The sequence below is a fragment of the Psammomys obesus genome, unplaced genomic scaffold (genome assembly GCF_907164565.1).
Source record: "Psammomys obesus unplaced genomic scaffold, mPsaObe1.curated_primary_1811, whole genome shotgun sequence".
Classification (NCBI taxonomy): domain Eukaryota; kingdom Metazoa; phylum Chordata; class Mammalia; order Rodentia; family Muridae; genus Psammomys; species Psammomys obesus.
In genome coordinates this window covers 4,330,728-4,342,935 of record NW_026586383.1, presented here as the reverse complement: position 1 = coordinate 4,342,935, position 12,208 = coordinate 4,330,728, and the positions used below count along the sequence as shown (strand labels likewise).

Here is a 12,208-nt window from a genome sequence, read left to right as displayed (position 1 = left end):
AAAAATTTGGTTTGTGTTGGCTAGTTGGCATTTTGGTTGGTTGTTTTTGAGGCAAGGTCTGACTGTGTAGCCGTGGCTGGCCTGGGATTCATTGTGTAGACCAGGCTAGCCCTAAACTCAGAGTCGTGCCTGCCACTGTCTCCCAGGAGCTGAGATGTGAGGGTGTGCGCCACTGTACCTGGCCTGCCGGGCTGCATGCTGCAGCCAGGATACATTTCTTTAAAAAAAACAACCCTCTAGCCCCCTCTCTGCCCACCGAGTGAGCAGCCCCACCCGCTTGCAGGCTGCACGGCTGCGCTAGCCTTCTGTTTGCCTCCTCTCCCCGACGACGCTGCACTGTCCAGGAGACTGTATCGTCTTCCGTGTGTGCCTTGGCCTGGTGCAGGGCCACGGTTGCCTGGGCGTCCGCTAACCTTCCCAACCCTCTTGTGGCAGCTAGAAGAATGACTGGATGCAGCGTTTCACAGATGTGCTGAGTGCAGGGGAAGTCGAGGGAAGGGTGCTAAGTGCTCCAGGGGAGACAGGATGAGAAGGTAGTCAAACACCCCAGCGGGCTCTGAGTGTTCTCTTGTGAATCTCTCTTCCCTACGCTCTTGCAAGTGAGTTTTAATCAGGAGCACTTTGATAACAGCTTAGGGAGGGAGAAAAAGTTTTTCTCTGTGGCTCTGGGTGGCTTTGGAGACCATTGATGGCCTGGCCCTCTGGGCACAGCCCTCCCCTGGCTTCCCCAGCTAAGCTTCTCCAGAGCAGGAAAGACTGCAGAGAAAGAATGCCACACCAGTGAGAAAGAAACACCTCCTGCAGGGGCTGATGGAACAAGGGACCAGCAAGCTGTGGGAGCTGGTGTCTCTCCACACAGTAGAGATGCTGCTTTGCATTATTTTACTTAGGTTTTTTTCTCAAAGTTATATATGGATGGATGGATGGATGGATGTGGATATATATATATATATATATATATATATATATATATATATGAGTACGTGTGTGTCTATGTGTGTAGGTATATGTGTAGGTGTGTATATATATATATACACACACACACACATATGTGTGTGTGTGTGTGTGTGTGTGTGTGTGTGTGTGTATGTACAGATGCCTTTGGAGGCCAGAGGAATCCAATCCGCCTGGAGCTACAGGATATTGTGAGCCACTCAGTGTGGTGCTGGGAATTGAACCCCAGGCCCTCTACAAAAGCAATACATGCTCTTAACCACTGAACCATCTTTCAGCCCAAGCTGGGAGCTCCCTATCCTCCTGCCTCCAGCTCCTGTGTACTAGAATTACAGATGTGCCCGCCACATTTGCCTTGTGTGGTGTGAGGGAATCAAACCTAGGGCTCCACACATTGGCCAGAGCTGCGCTCCATCAGCTGAGCTAAGTCCTTGGCCCTCTCCATGTTCTTTCATGAGCCGGTACCTCACTTCCTTTTTCCTCGTCTTCTCCTTTTATACTCTACTTCACCGAAACAGAAGAAACGGCACGCACAGAGGGAAGATGCTGAATCACCTAGAGCCGAGAGGCAGGCTAACACCAAAACACTTTACCAAAGTCAGACAGCCTTGGAGTATCAGGAAATCCAGACCCTCCCTCGAGGACAGGGTCGTCACCACAAGGCCCTCTGTTCTTGAAGACTGACAGCCTTTCTGGTTTGTCTGACGCCCTGCCCTTGGTCACTGGATGTGGCCTGGGCATTTGTCACTGATTGCCAGAGCTGATGTGACAATGCGGGTTCTTTGGGAGGTCTGGGAGCTTGGAGCTGTATCATTCCTGTTGTGTTTATGTCAGCTTGACATGAGCTAACGTCATCTGAGAGGAGGAAACTTCCATTGAGAAAAATGCCTCTGTAAGGCCTGCAGGCAAGCTGTAGGCATTTTCATAGTGATGAATGGGGGAGGGTCCAGCCCATTGTGGGTGGTTCCATTCCTGGGCTGGCGGGTTCTATAGGATAGCAGGCTAAGCAAGCCAGTAAGAAGCATCCTTCTCTGGCCTTTTCCTCAGCTCCTACCTCCAGGTTCCTGTGGGTTCCTGTACTGACATCCTTCCTTCTGCTGGACTAAAGCAGAAGTGCATGTCCTTTCCTTTCCAGCTTGCTTTCTGTCTAGGGTTTCATTGTATCTATAAAAACCCTGATGAAGACAGCATCCAAGATCACCCTTAAGCCCCTGGTGCTTGGAACAGTCAATGGGAAAAGAAAAAAGAGGGAAGAAAGAAGGGAAGGAGGGAGGGGAAAGGGAAGGAAGAGAGGAAGGGGATGCAGGACTGGTCCCTGGAGCTGCCTGAGGACGGGGACTGTGCTCCCTTGCCCTGCCTCTTCCCAGCACCGCTGAGTGGCAGGTCTAGATGTAGCCTGCAGGCCTGTGTTCTTAGCTGACGCTGGCCTTCCCTGTCTGGGACCACACACTTGGAGAGCTTGGCTAATTGCAGCCTGCCAGCCAATTCCAGCCGGCCCTTGTTTGTAAATAAAGTTCCCAGGGAAACCTGGCGCCTCCTCCCTCTTCTCCTCCTTCTCCTCCTCCTCCTCCTCCTCCTCCTCCTCGGTCCACACACTGCCTGGCTAAAGCAAAATGAGTCGCTGGGACAGATACTGTATGGGACTCAAAGCCAAAGACATTCCCTGTGTAGCCACCACCGAAAAGAGTGTGCAGCTTCTGCGGCAGCCCTGCGGCAGCCTTCATTCTCTTGAGCGCCGTGGTGCCAATTACAGGTCCAAGGCCCGGGCCCGGGCCCTGGCCCGAGGACTCTGAGAGCCCCTACTGCCAACACACAGATTGTGCACAGCACTTGCTCGTGTCTGCTGGAGACCAGGAGTCTCTGCAGAGTCGCGTGGATACTGGCAACATCGTTTCCTGCGGTGTCACACTACCAATCCGAGCTCAGCACATGCAAATCCTGTTCAGGGAGCCGGTGAGTCTGCCTGCGTTACTTACAGGATGATTCTAAGGCAGCGGTGTCTGGCGACAGGTCACAGATGATGCCTAATGCTGCCTACTTTAGACATATTTTAACACCCACCCCGTATGCAGATTCCCGTGGAACTGCCTGCTGGGAATAATGGCGTCCTGTGCGACGGCTTCCGAGTGGGGCTTTGGTTGCTCGGAAAACGTCAGAATAACTAAGTTTCAAGTTCTTAGCACCACCTTGGCTGAGAGCTTCGTTCTAGTGGGGGATCACCAGAAGGACTCCACAGTGGCACTGAGGGAGGGGGACAGACACCGTCGTTTGAAGTCCTCCCTCATCAGGAAATCCGGACACTCCACCTGGGGCCAGCCCCCTGAGTCCCATCCCCCCGCCCCATCTCCCCTCATTTCCAAGATGACGCATGGACGCAGAGGCTGTGTGTCCTGTTAGAGATACACCAAGGCCTGAGGCCCCCGGGTGCACTCTCCAGTGGGTGTGTCACAGGCTCCACTGTAGCTCACCAAGCATAGCTCAGTGAAGTTTCTGCAAGCGTCACACAGAGGCCAGGGACACGGGGACTAAACCAGCCTTCCCCGCCTTTGCATCCTTACCTCCCGCGGGACAAACAGTTCTCACTGTCATGCGCCAAGTCAAGTCATTCAGGCTCCTTCCTCAAAGAAACAGCCAGGCGCACAGCCAGCTCTGGGCTGGCCTTGTCGTCCGTCAGCAGTGTGTAGCTGCCCCCTAGTGGACAAATGGAGATGGTCGCCGTGTTGTTGAACAGACCCATGGGGCAATAACTTAACAGAGGGTTGGAAGAGTGAGCCGCTGGCTCTGAAGGAAAGAACTGAGCAGATGTGGGAAGGCAGCAGGTTAGAGTCAGTGTGCTTCCAAGAAGGAGATGCACTTCTCTCTTACTGTCTCCAGCGTTAAGTATCAATAACCTGATTTATTTGAAAAGAATGCCAGAAAGAAACACAATTGTGCTTGGTTGTCTGTGTTCACGTGAGGCCACGGCCTCCTTCTTTTAAGCATGAAAACACAGGCCAGGGAAAGAGCATGGCTGTGTTCGTCAGTTGCATAAATGGGGTCACGTGCCCTGCAGTCATGGCTTGATGGTAACAGCAAGCATGAGGACCCAAGTTCAACTCCCAGCATCCACATAGAGTTTGACCTAGTGGTGCATGCTTATAATCACAGTGTGGGGAGGCAGAGCCAGGAGGTCAGAGAGCCTGGGAGAAGTGACAAATCCCACATCCCAGTGAGAGGCCCTGTATCAAAAAATAGGTGGATGACTCCTGAGGAACAACACCTAGGACTGGCCTCAGGCCTTCACTCACTCACTCTCTCTCTCTCTCACACACACAATCATCATCATAAATTGATACATGGCTGCATGTGGTCCCAGCCATTGTTGGCCCGCTGTGTTGAAACAGACCTGAACAGTGTGTCTAACACACAGCACAGTAAATTCCTCACGTTCAGCGACACTGTGCCTCTCGCACATCTGTGGCCTACGTGCCCAGCCCCATGCACGGTTGAGAGTAGGTACTCAGGGAGGGCATTGCTAACCCGGTTGGCTCTGACTGACCTCTGTAACTTGGCAACTTCGTTGCAGAATTTCCCAGAATGCACTGAGTGACAAAAAGTGTGCTCTCCAAATTGGCCGTTTAAGGCATCACAGCAGATAGGGGCTAGCTGCCATCTCTGTTTTCTTTTCTAATTTGTCTCTGTCTGAAGTGAACTGGGCTGTGACGTGAGAGGCCGGTAGGTCAAACTGCTTTGTGTAGCGCACAGAAAGGGGAGGCTGGCCTGGGTGTCACAGGGCTACAGCAAAGCCTCGAGGACTTCGGAGGCTGCCTCCTGGGACACGGCCTCCAGATTGTGTTTGTTACTTCTTGTTGCTATAGTAGAATATCTGAGCTATTCTGTAGCATGCGGGAAAGATTTGTTTTTAATTACGTATGCTCGGGGGATTCGTTTACATAGCTGTGTGCATTTGTGGGCATGTGTTCACGTGTGGGCGTGTATTTGACAAGGACAAGTCGCGATAGGCATTTTGACTAATGACTTTTCTCTGCATTCCACTCTCTTCCTTTATTTCCCACCTCTCTCTGCACCACCTCTGCTATTTCGCAGGTCCTGGGGCTGCTGGTGTGGACACTCATCGCTGGCACAGAGTATTTCCGAGTCCCTGCTTTTGGATGGGTCATGTTCGTGGCTGTCTTCTACTGGGTCCTCACCGTCTTCTTCCTCATTGTCTACATCACCATGACCTACACCAGGATTCCCCAGGTGCCCTGGACCACGGTGGTAAGGATGCCTCAGGGGATGCACCTGCCCAGGGCTACGGGGTGGGAGAGCGAGTGTCTTCTTGTGGACTGGGGCCACCTCTGCTCACAGGGCGGCCACTGCTGGAGCAGCCAGAAGCTGCATGCGCTTTCTCCTTACCCGATGGCCTGAGGGTGAAGCCAGTCGAAGTGGAACAGTGCACAGCCTAAGAACGAACCAGTTCTTGGACAAGCTCAGGGGAGAACTGGGGTCTGCCACAACCCCAGGGTCTCCTGACTGACAGTCCTTCAACTCTGTCCATCACAGTTGAGTGCGCATGACTAATGAGAAGGGAGCAGGCAGAGGTTCTGGGGTAGAACTGGAGTGTTGTGTTGGTGTTAGCTTTTAAAAAACCTCTTTTATTTACATTTTTTTTCTCCCTACTCCACCCCAATCCCTTCCAACACCCCAACACCAGGTAGGAAAGAAAAGGGGTTAGTGGGAGAGGGAGCACAGTTCTCTTACCTGCTTCCTGCTGGTTAGGGTCGTTGGGTTCCGTGGAGCCAGTCCAGTCCTCGTTTCAGGAGATCTCCGACTTCTTGTCTCACAACAGCAACCAGGAGCAGCAAGGGGGAAGCAGGAGCAGCCTTGTTCTTTCTCTTCTTCCACTCTCTGGGCTCTGGCGTTTGCTCTCTCTCTGGAGTCCTCAGATTTAAACTCTCTGCAGCTGGCAAAGAGCTCCTCTCAGAGGCTGCACGAGGCAAATAGTCTGCTGCTGCGGAACATCTGAGTCAGCCCCACATCCCACACCTGGGAACAAAACAAAAGCATGTTTCTATCCACAACAGTGCTGGAAGTATTGGTTTGTATGCCCAGCAGCAAAGAAGCACACATGCACACACACAAAATAGTAGCGCACTGGCCTGGCCTGATTGAGGTCATGCCTTCTGGTACCACAGAAACATGAATAAAATTAAAGAGCGTCTTCCCACTTGGAAGCAAGAGGAGGTGAGGAGTTTAAAGTTTTGTCCTGGCTCCGGGCAGCATGCCATATACAGGACAGACAATGGTGATCACACAGTCTCCAGGCACGAGAGCGCTTTGGAGAACGGGCGGTCTTGACAGGGAATTGGAAGTGGCCGCATCAGTTGGTAGACGGCTTGCTGTCCCGCACAAAGGCCTGGGTTTGTGCTCAGCACATATAAGTAGGTGGTGTTGGCAATAAAACAGTATAGGGCTAAAAAGCATTCATCACAGTGGCATTATTCAACCCCCCCGATCACAATTAATAAGACACAGATGCCTGTTGTATGTTCTAATTGCCTTATTTACCTTGGGCTGGGCAGGTATTTCTGCCCACGCTATCTCAATAACGTCCCTATCCATCTCCCAGCTCCCATCCAATGCCATCCACCTTAACCATTCCTATCGCTCCAGCCCCTGACACGGGACTTCTGAAACAGTCAGCCTGGTAGAGAGTGGGTCACTTCCACAGTTGGTGACCTGCCCATTGGGGCTTAAGTTCTCCCCAGTATGGGAAGGTGGTTCAGACTTCATGGCTCAGTCACTCCTCACAAACTCTCCTCTGAAATTGGTATCTGGTTCAGGCTCGTAGCAACCTGCCATAGGACACCGAGTGGACTTTCTGCCTCCTGTGGAGAGACAGACATCCTCAGAGGGTCAAACGTCCCACACTGAGGGCCCCAGTCACACAGGCTGGAGGTTAAACAAAGAGTGCAGGCCAGCCAGGCTTTTATCTGCCTGCGCCTTTATCCCAGAGAATACACAGTGCTTTCACCGCGAAGCAGGATGGAATTTCAGGAGGGATCTGTGGCCTCCCTCCTCTTCCCTCTACAAAGAGCAGCTGGCCACCTTTGTTAAGATTCTCTGAAGCTCGCATCCACAGCACGGGATGTTTGAGAGCCAACAGGAGCTGGAGAGCCTAGCAAGTCCAACCTGCACCTAGGTGCCAGCCATTCACAGCAGCAGGGCAGCAGGATGTTCCTTTCCCTTCACTTCTGTAGCCTTCGTTCTTCTGCTTTAAACTCTGGAGCCATCTGGGGAGCTGGTTTCTTTGTATTGTTGTTGTTTATGCTTTGTTTGTTTGTTTGTTTGTTTGTTTGTTTGTTTAAGACAGGGCCTCATAGCCCAGGCTGGTCTCTAAGTGGCTGAGAATGACCTTGAACCTCTCATCTTCCTCACCTCCAGAGTGCTGGGATTACATGCATGCACCATGAAACCAAGGTTACCCAGGGCTAGGGATGGGAACCACAGCTTCACAAATGCTAGGCAAGCATTCCACCAACTGAGCCACAGCCTAGTGGGGACACAGTCTTTTTACTTAACATTGTTCTGTTCAAACTGGATTCTGCTTGGATTATCTCATAGCAGGTTACTGTCAGGCAGCCAGGACCTGGCCCTAACCCTGAGGAATCTATAGTCTTAAAGGGCCAGTGTGCACAGGAGGCTGGGATGGGAACAGGGGTTGCGGCTCCCCTCAGAATGCCAGCATCTGTGTCTGGAAGAGTTGTGTGCCTTTTCCTTCCCGAGGAGGAAAAGATTGTGTCCTCCCTTCTCCTGACTCCACTCCTTTGTCTCTGGCTTCCTGAGTGGCTGTTGGCTCTCCCCTGCCTACTCCCTCTTCATGTTTAGAGTGTGGTGTCCTAGAGTTTAAGAGTAATTGAAAATCTATTACCTGCCTGACTTTTCAAATCCCCATTGTTAAAGAGCAAAGAAAAACAGCTGAAGCCAAGGTGACAACAGCCCCCAAAGGGCCCTGATGTTATCTGCTCTCTCTCTCTCTCTCTCTTCCTCCCTCCCTCTCCCATTTTAAGAAGTAGCTGTGAAGCTGGTGGTGGTACATGCCTGCGGCACAGCACTGAGGAAATAAAAGTAGGAGGATCAGAAGTTCAAGGCCAGCCTATGCCTGTCCCCAAAACACACACACACACACACACACACACATACATACACACATACACATACAATTAAGAAGTAGCTTTACCTAAATGTGCCTCCCCTGGAACCGGGAGACCAGGAGAACATGGCCCTGTCAGAGGACATGGGCCAGAGGACCACAGCTGGGTCTGGGGTGAAGTAGAAGACGCTGCATAGCCCGAGGCCCGCCTTCCTCTGCCAGAATCACCATGCTGTGGTTCACAGGAACTGGGACCAAGAGCCAGCAGAGGAACAGCAATGGTTAAAAGGCCAGTGTGCAGTCGAGGGACCCTTTCCAGGCAGGTGGCATTATCCTGGACTGCAGCTGCAGTGGCACCCTCTCCTCTTGCAGCCGCATCCTCTTGGCCTTCCCTACCTGTCCACTTGGCTCCCTCATACAGTTCCTGCCCTTCGTGGTCCCCCTTCTCTCAACGTGCTGATCCTCTTCACAGGGCCTGTGCTTTAATGGCAGTGCCTTCGCCCTGTACCTCTCAGCCGCCATAGTGGATGCGTCTTCTGTCTCCCCAGAGAAGGACAGTCACAACTTCAACAGCTGGGCAGCCTCCTCGGTGAGTGGGTCCTCCCAAAACACCACCCGTGTCCTCCTGAGACTTCCTCCCAAAGCCTTTTCAGGGTCAAGGAGGTGGGTGGGTCATCTGCAGGGGGAAAAAAGGCCTTTGCAACAGGGACGGTAGGACAGTTGACCGGTTGATGACCAACAAGGCATTAAAACTTACAGGCTGGGCTTGGGTTAACACAGCAAGAATGAGCCAGAATATGGCAATAGCTGCCCTTCTACAAAGGATCTGAGTTTTCCTGCAGAGGATGAGGACCAGCGGCCGGCGGCATAGGAGGGTGATGGCTGAAGGCTCGGCCTGCAGGTGGGAGCCTTGTAGGGCAGGGTGAATCCTTAGCAACAGTGACGGCCTCCCTCCCTGCCGCTGACCTTCCCTTCAGTGTGCATGTGCTTCCTCCTAACTTCAAACAGAAATGTTTGAATTGAGAATCACACACACTCTGGCTGGCTGTGCGATGCAGTGGCTGGTTTATCCTGTGTCCGTGAGCAGACGCTGGAGGCTGAGCCCCGTCTGAGGTTACCTGAACTAGAGTAGGCCTACACACACCTCCAGCCTCACCCCTGGGTGAACTCCCTGATGCTGTAAATGAAAATGATGTTGGGCTAAGTGATGTCATTATTTGCCCGATAATTATTACGGCGGTATTCTTTAACCCGCTCTCACAGTCAAAGAAGACACAGGCGCCTGTTAGATTTTATAAGTGCCTTATTAACCTTGGGCCGGGCAGATATTCTACCTACGCTGTCTCAGTAACCTCACCATCCACCTCTCAGCCCAATGCCATCTGCCCTAACCATTCCTATCTGGACTACCTTCCATTCATAATCCCAAGATACTTGCTTATATTTTTCATCTTGGTGTTTTCTCCATCCACGCCATCCTGGGAGTCCTTCCTCCCAGCCCACATGATTCCTTCTCCACACTAACCCATCATGGCGTCATCCCTCCAACTCTTTCATGTGATTCTCTCCTGCGCCTCTCTGCCCTGCCCAGATATAGGCCTTTAATCAACCAATCAGGTATAATGTCTTAGGCAGGCTTCACAACAAGGATAGGTTTATCTAGGCAGAAACCAGATCTTGAGGGCCAGTAATTAGTATCAAAATGCAAGCAGCAGACCAACTCCTGAGGAGTCCTCAGACCTGTCCCAGAAACTCAACCAGCACAGCTAGAGAACACCAGAAAAGAAGAGCAAAGAGAAGGAAGGCTCAGTGGGTAGCTACAGGTGCCACCAAGCCTCATAGTCTGAGTTTGGTCCTAGGGACCTGTATGATAAAAAGAAAGAACCGATTCCACAGGTTGTTCTCTGGCCTTCACATACACGATGATGATGGTGGTGGTGGTGAATTTTAAAGAAAAGGCTATTGAAGCAATAAAGAAGGTTTAGAGGAGGCCTGGATGGTCAGGGCAGTTTGAATGCTTGACAGTGGGGGAAACAGTCATTTGCTAACAGGACCCACGTTGAGCCCCGCCTCTCCCATGCTTCACCCCACAGTTCTTTGCCTTCCTGGTGACGATCTGCTATGCCGGAAACACGTACTTCAGTTTCATAGCCTGGAGATCCAGGACCACACAGTGACGTCATCTTCTGGTAGCGGAGAAGAACCCACACCAGGACAATCCCACTGTAAAAACAGTTGTAGCTATAATGTATATTGCCCAGAACTGTATTTAACTAATGTTTTTATATCTTAGTTAAATTACCTCCTAGTGGCTTGTTACAGTTAAGCTGGATTGGGGAGTGCTGTGGTTTCTAATGAACTCTGAGGTCCCCTGACTTCCTCATAGGTTTTATTTTCTTACACAGTGTATAAATAAATTACTAAACATTAAAGATCCGTGGAGTTTGTAAAGCTAACTTTTTAAATTACATTTTTTTAAGTATGTGGCCACAGTGTGCCACATGCTGAGGTCGGAGGGCAGCTCGCAGGAGTGCGTGCTCTCCTTCCACCCTGTGGTTCCCAGGGATAAAATTCAGGTCACGGTCGATCACGGCAGCAGGAGCCTTTCTTTGCCCATGGGTCCATCTCCCTGGCCTAAAGCTAACTGTCCTCCGCAAAGATAGATGTTTGTGCTTGGTTGTGTGTCTGTGTGTCTGAGGGGGACGTCAGATCTTTATAGCTGGTGTTTAGGCAGCTATGGATGAGCTTGGGTCCCCTGCAAGAGCAGTGAACGTGAACGGCTCTTACCTGCCGACATCTCTCCAAAGCTGATGCTGATGATGGCAGGCTAAATGGCCCAATGCCCCGGCTAAGGCTGAGTATGGCCAATAAGGGGCGCGCCCAAAACCTGGCTTCTGCGGAAGCTGCCCTAGCACACAGCGCTACTCAGAAAACACTGTGCGCGGTCACCAGGGCAGGGTGGCAGGAGAGATCTGTCTCTTCAGGTCTGGGAACCACAGTGCCCTCACATGCTAGCCCATACCCTAGATCAATCAAACGAGGCATGGCCTTGGGCTCAGGAAAGAGCTCTTACAAAGAGGTGCTGCCGGGACGGGCTAGTTTATTCTAGAACACGTTAAATTAAATGTGTTGCCATTGAAAGAATCCATAGGTACAGGAGCCTCAGCCTTGCTGAGGGCTGGGGAGATAGCTCCATTGCCTTACAAGCAGAGAACCTGGCTTTGATCAGAACCCACATCAAAAACAAAAACATCGGGCATAGGTACTTCAGAAGTCCCAAGTTCCATCCCTGGAGTAATGGCACACACTTGCAAGCCCAGCCCTGGGGAGGGAGAAGCTGGAGGCTGACCCTGCCCCCCAACCCTGAAAAAACGTCAGGCCTGCTAGTGCACTTTTATGTCTGGTGGTGAGCTCAGCCTTGGACAGCTGAGCCATCCATCTCTCCAGCCCTGGTGGTGCGTTACAATCCTAGCATTATCGAGGCAAAGACAAGCAGACCCCTGCGCGCTTCTAATCAGCCAGCACAGCCTACTTGTGGAGTTCCAGGCCAGCCAGTGAGAGACTCTGTCTCTCACGAAGGTGAACAGCACCTGAGGAGCCATATCTAAGGTTGTTCTCTGTAGTGCATGTGCGCTCATGCACACACACACACACACACACACACACACACACACACACATCATCATCATCATCATCATCATCATCATCACCATCATCATCATCATCTTGCTGATCCCAGAGATGTGTGTGCCAAAATGTCTCCACATCACAAATTGTTACTGTGACTCCATGGTGGCCTCTTCAGCAGCTCTGTCAGATGGTGGGAGAAGTCAGATGAGCCAGGCAGATGCACCCAGAGGAAGAATTTTCAGGTGGGACAGTTCCTGCTGGTACAGCAAGCGTCTTGGGGTGACTTTTCGAAACAAGAAAAACCACCGAAGCGTTGGTGGGCTCGGCGTCCTGCTCAGGGCTGAGGCACGCAGACCTTCAAGATGTCTGACTGGCGCTAGGACTTTCCGTGGCCCCTGTTCAGTGCTGTTTCTTTCACCCACCTGTGTGTTTGGGTTTGTCCTGTTTACTTGTAGCTCCATGGCACAGCTGGGACAGCCTGAAAAAACA

At 51.7% G+C, this 12,208-nt stretch overlaps 1 protein-coding gene across 1 annotated transcript in view; it reads left to right on the top strand.

Moving 5' to 3' along the window:
• The window catches only part of Cmtm8 (CKLF like MARVEL transmembrane domain containing 8), a 46,439-nt gene extending 35,894 nt beyond the window's left edge, over nucleotides 1-10,545 (top strand). Inside the window, exons 2-4 of the mRNA XM_055601620.1 lie at nucleotides 5,041-5,214; nucleotides 8,562-8,678; nucleotides 10,183-10,545. Coding sequence (XP_055457595.1) covers nucleotides 5,041-5,214; nucleotides 8,562-8,678; nucleotides 10,183-10,266 — 375 coding nt within the window. The 3' untranslated portion in view covers nucleotides 10,267-10,545. The remainder of the gene's footprint in view (nucleotides 1-5,040; nucleotides 5,215-8,561; nucleotides 8,679-10,182) is intronic.
• Nucleotides 10,546-12,208: the final 1,663 nt, after the last annotated feature.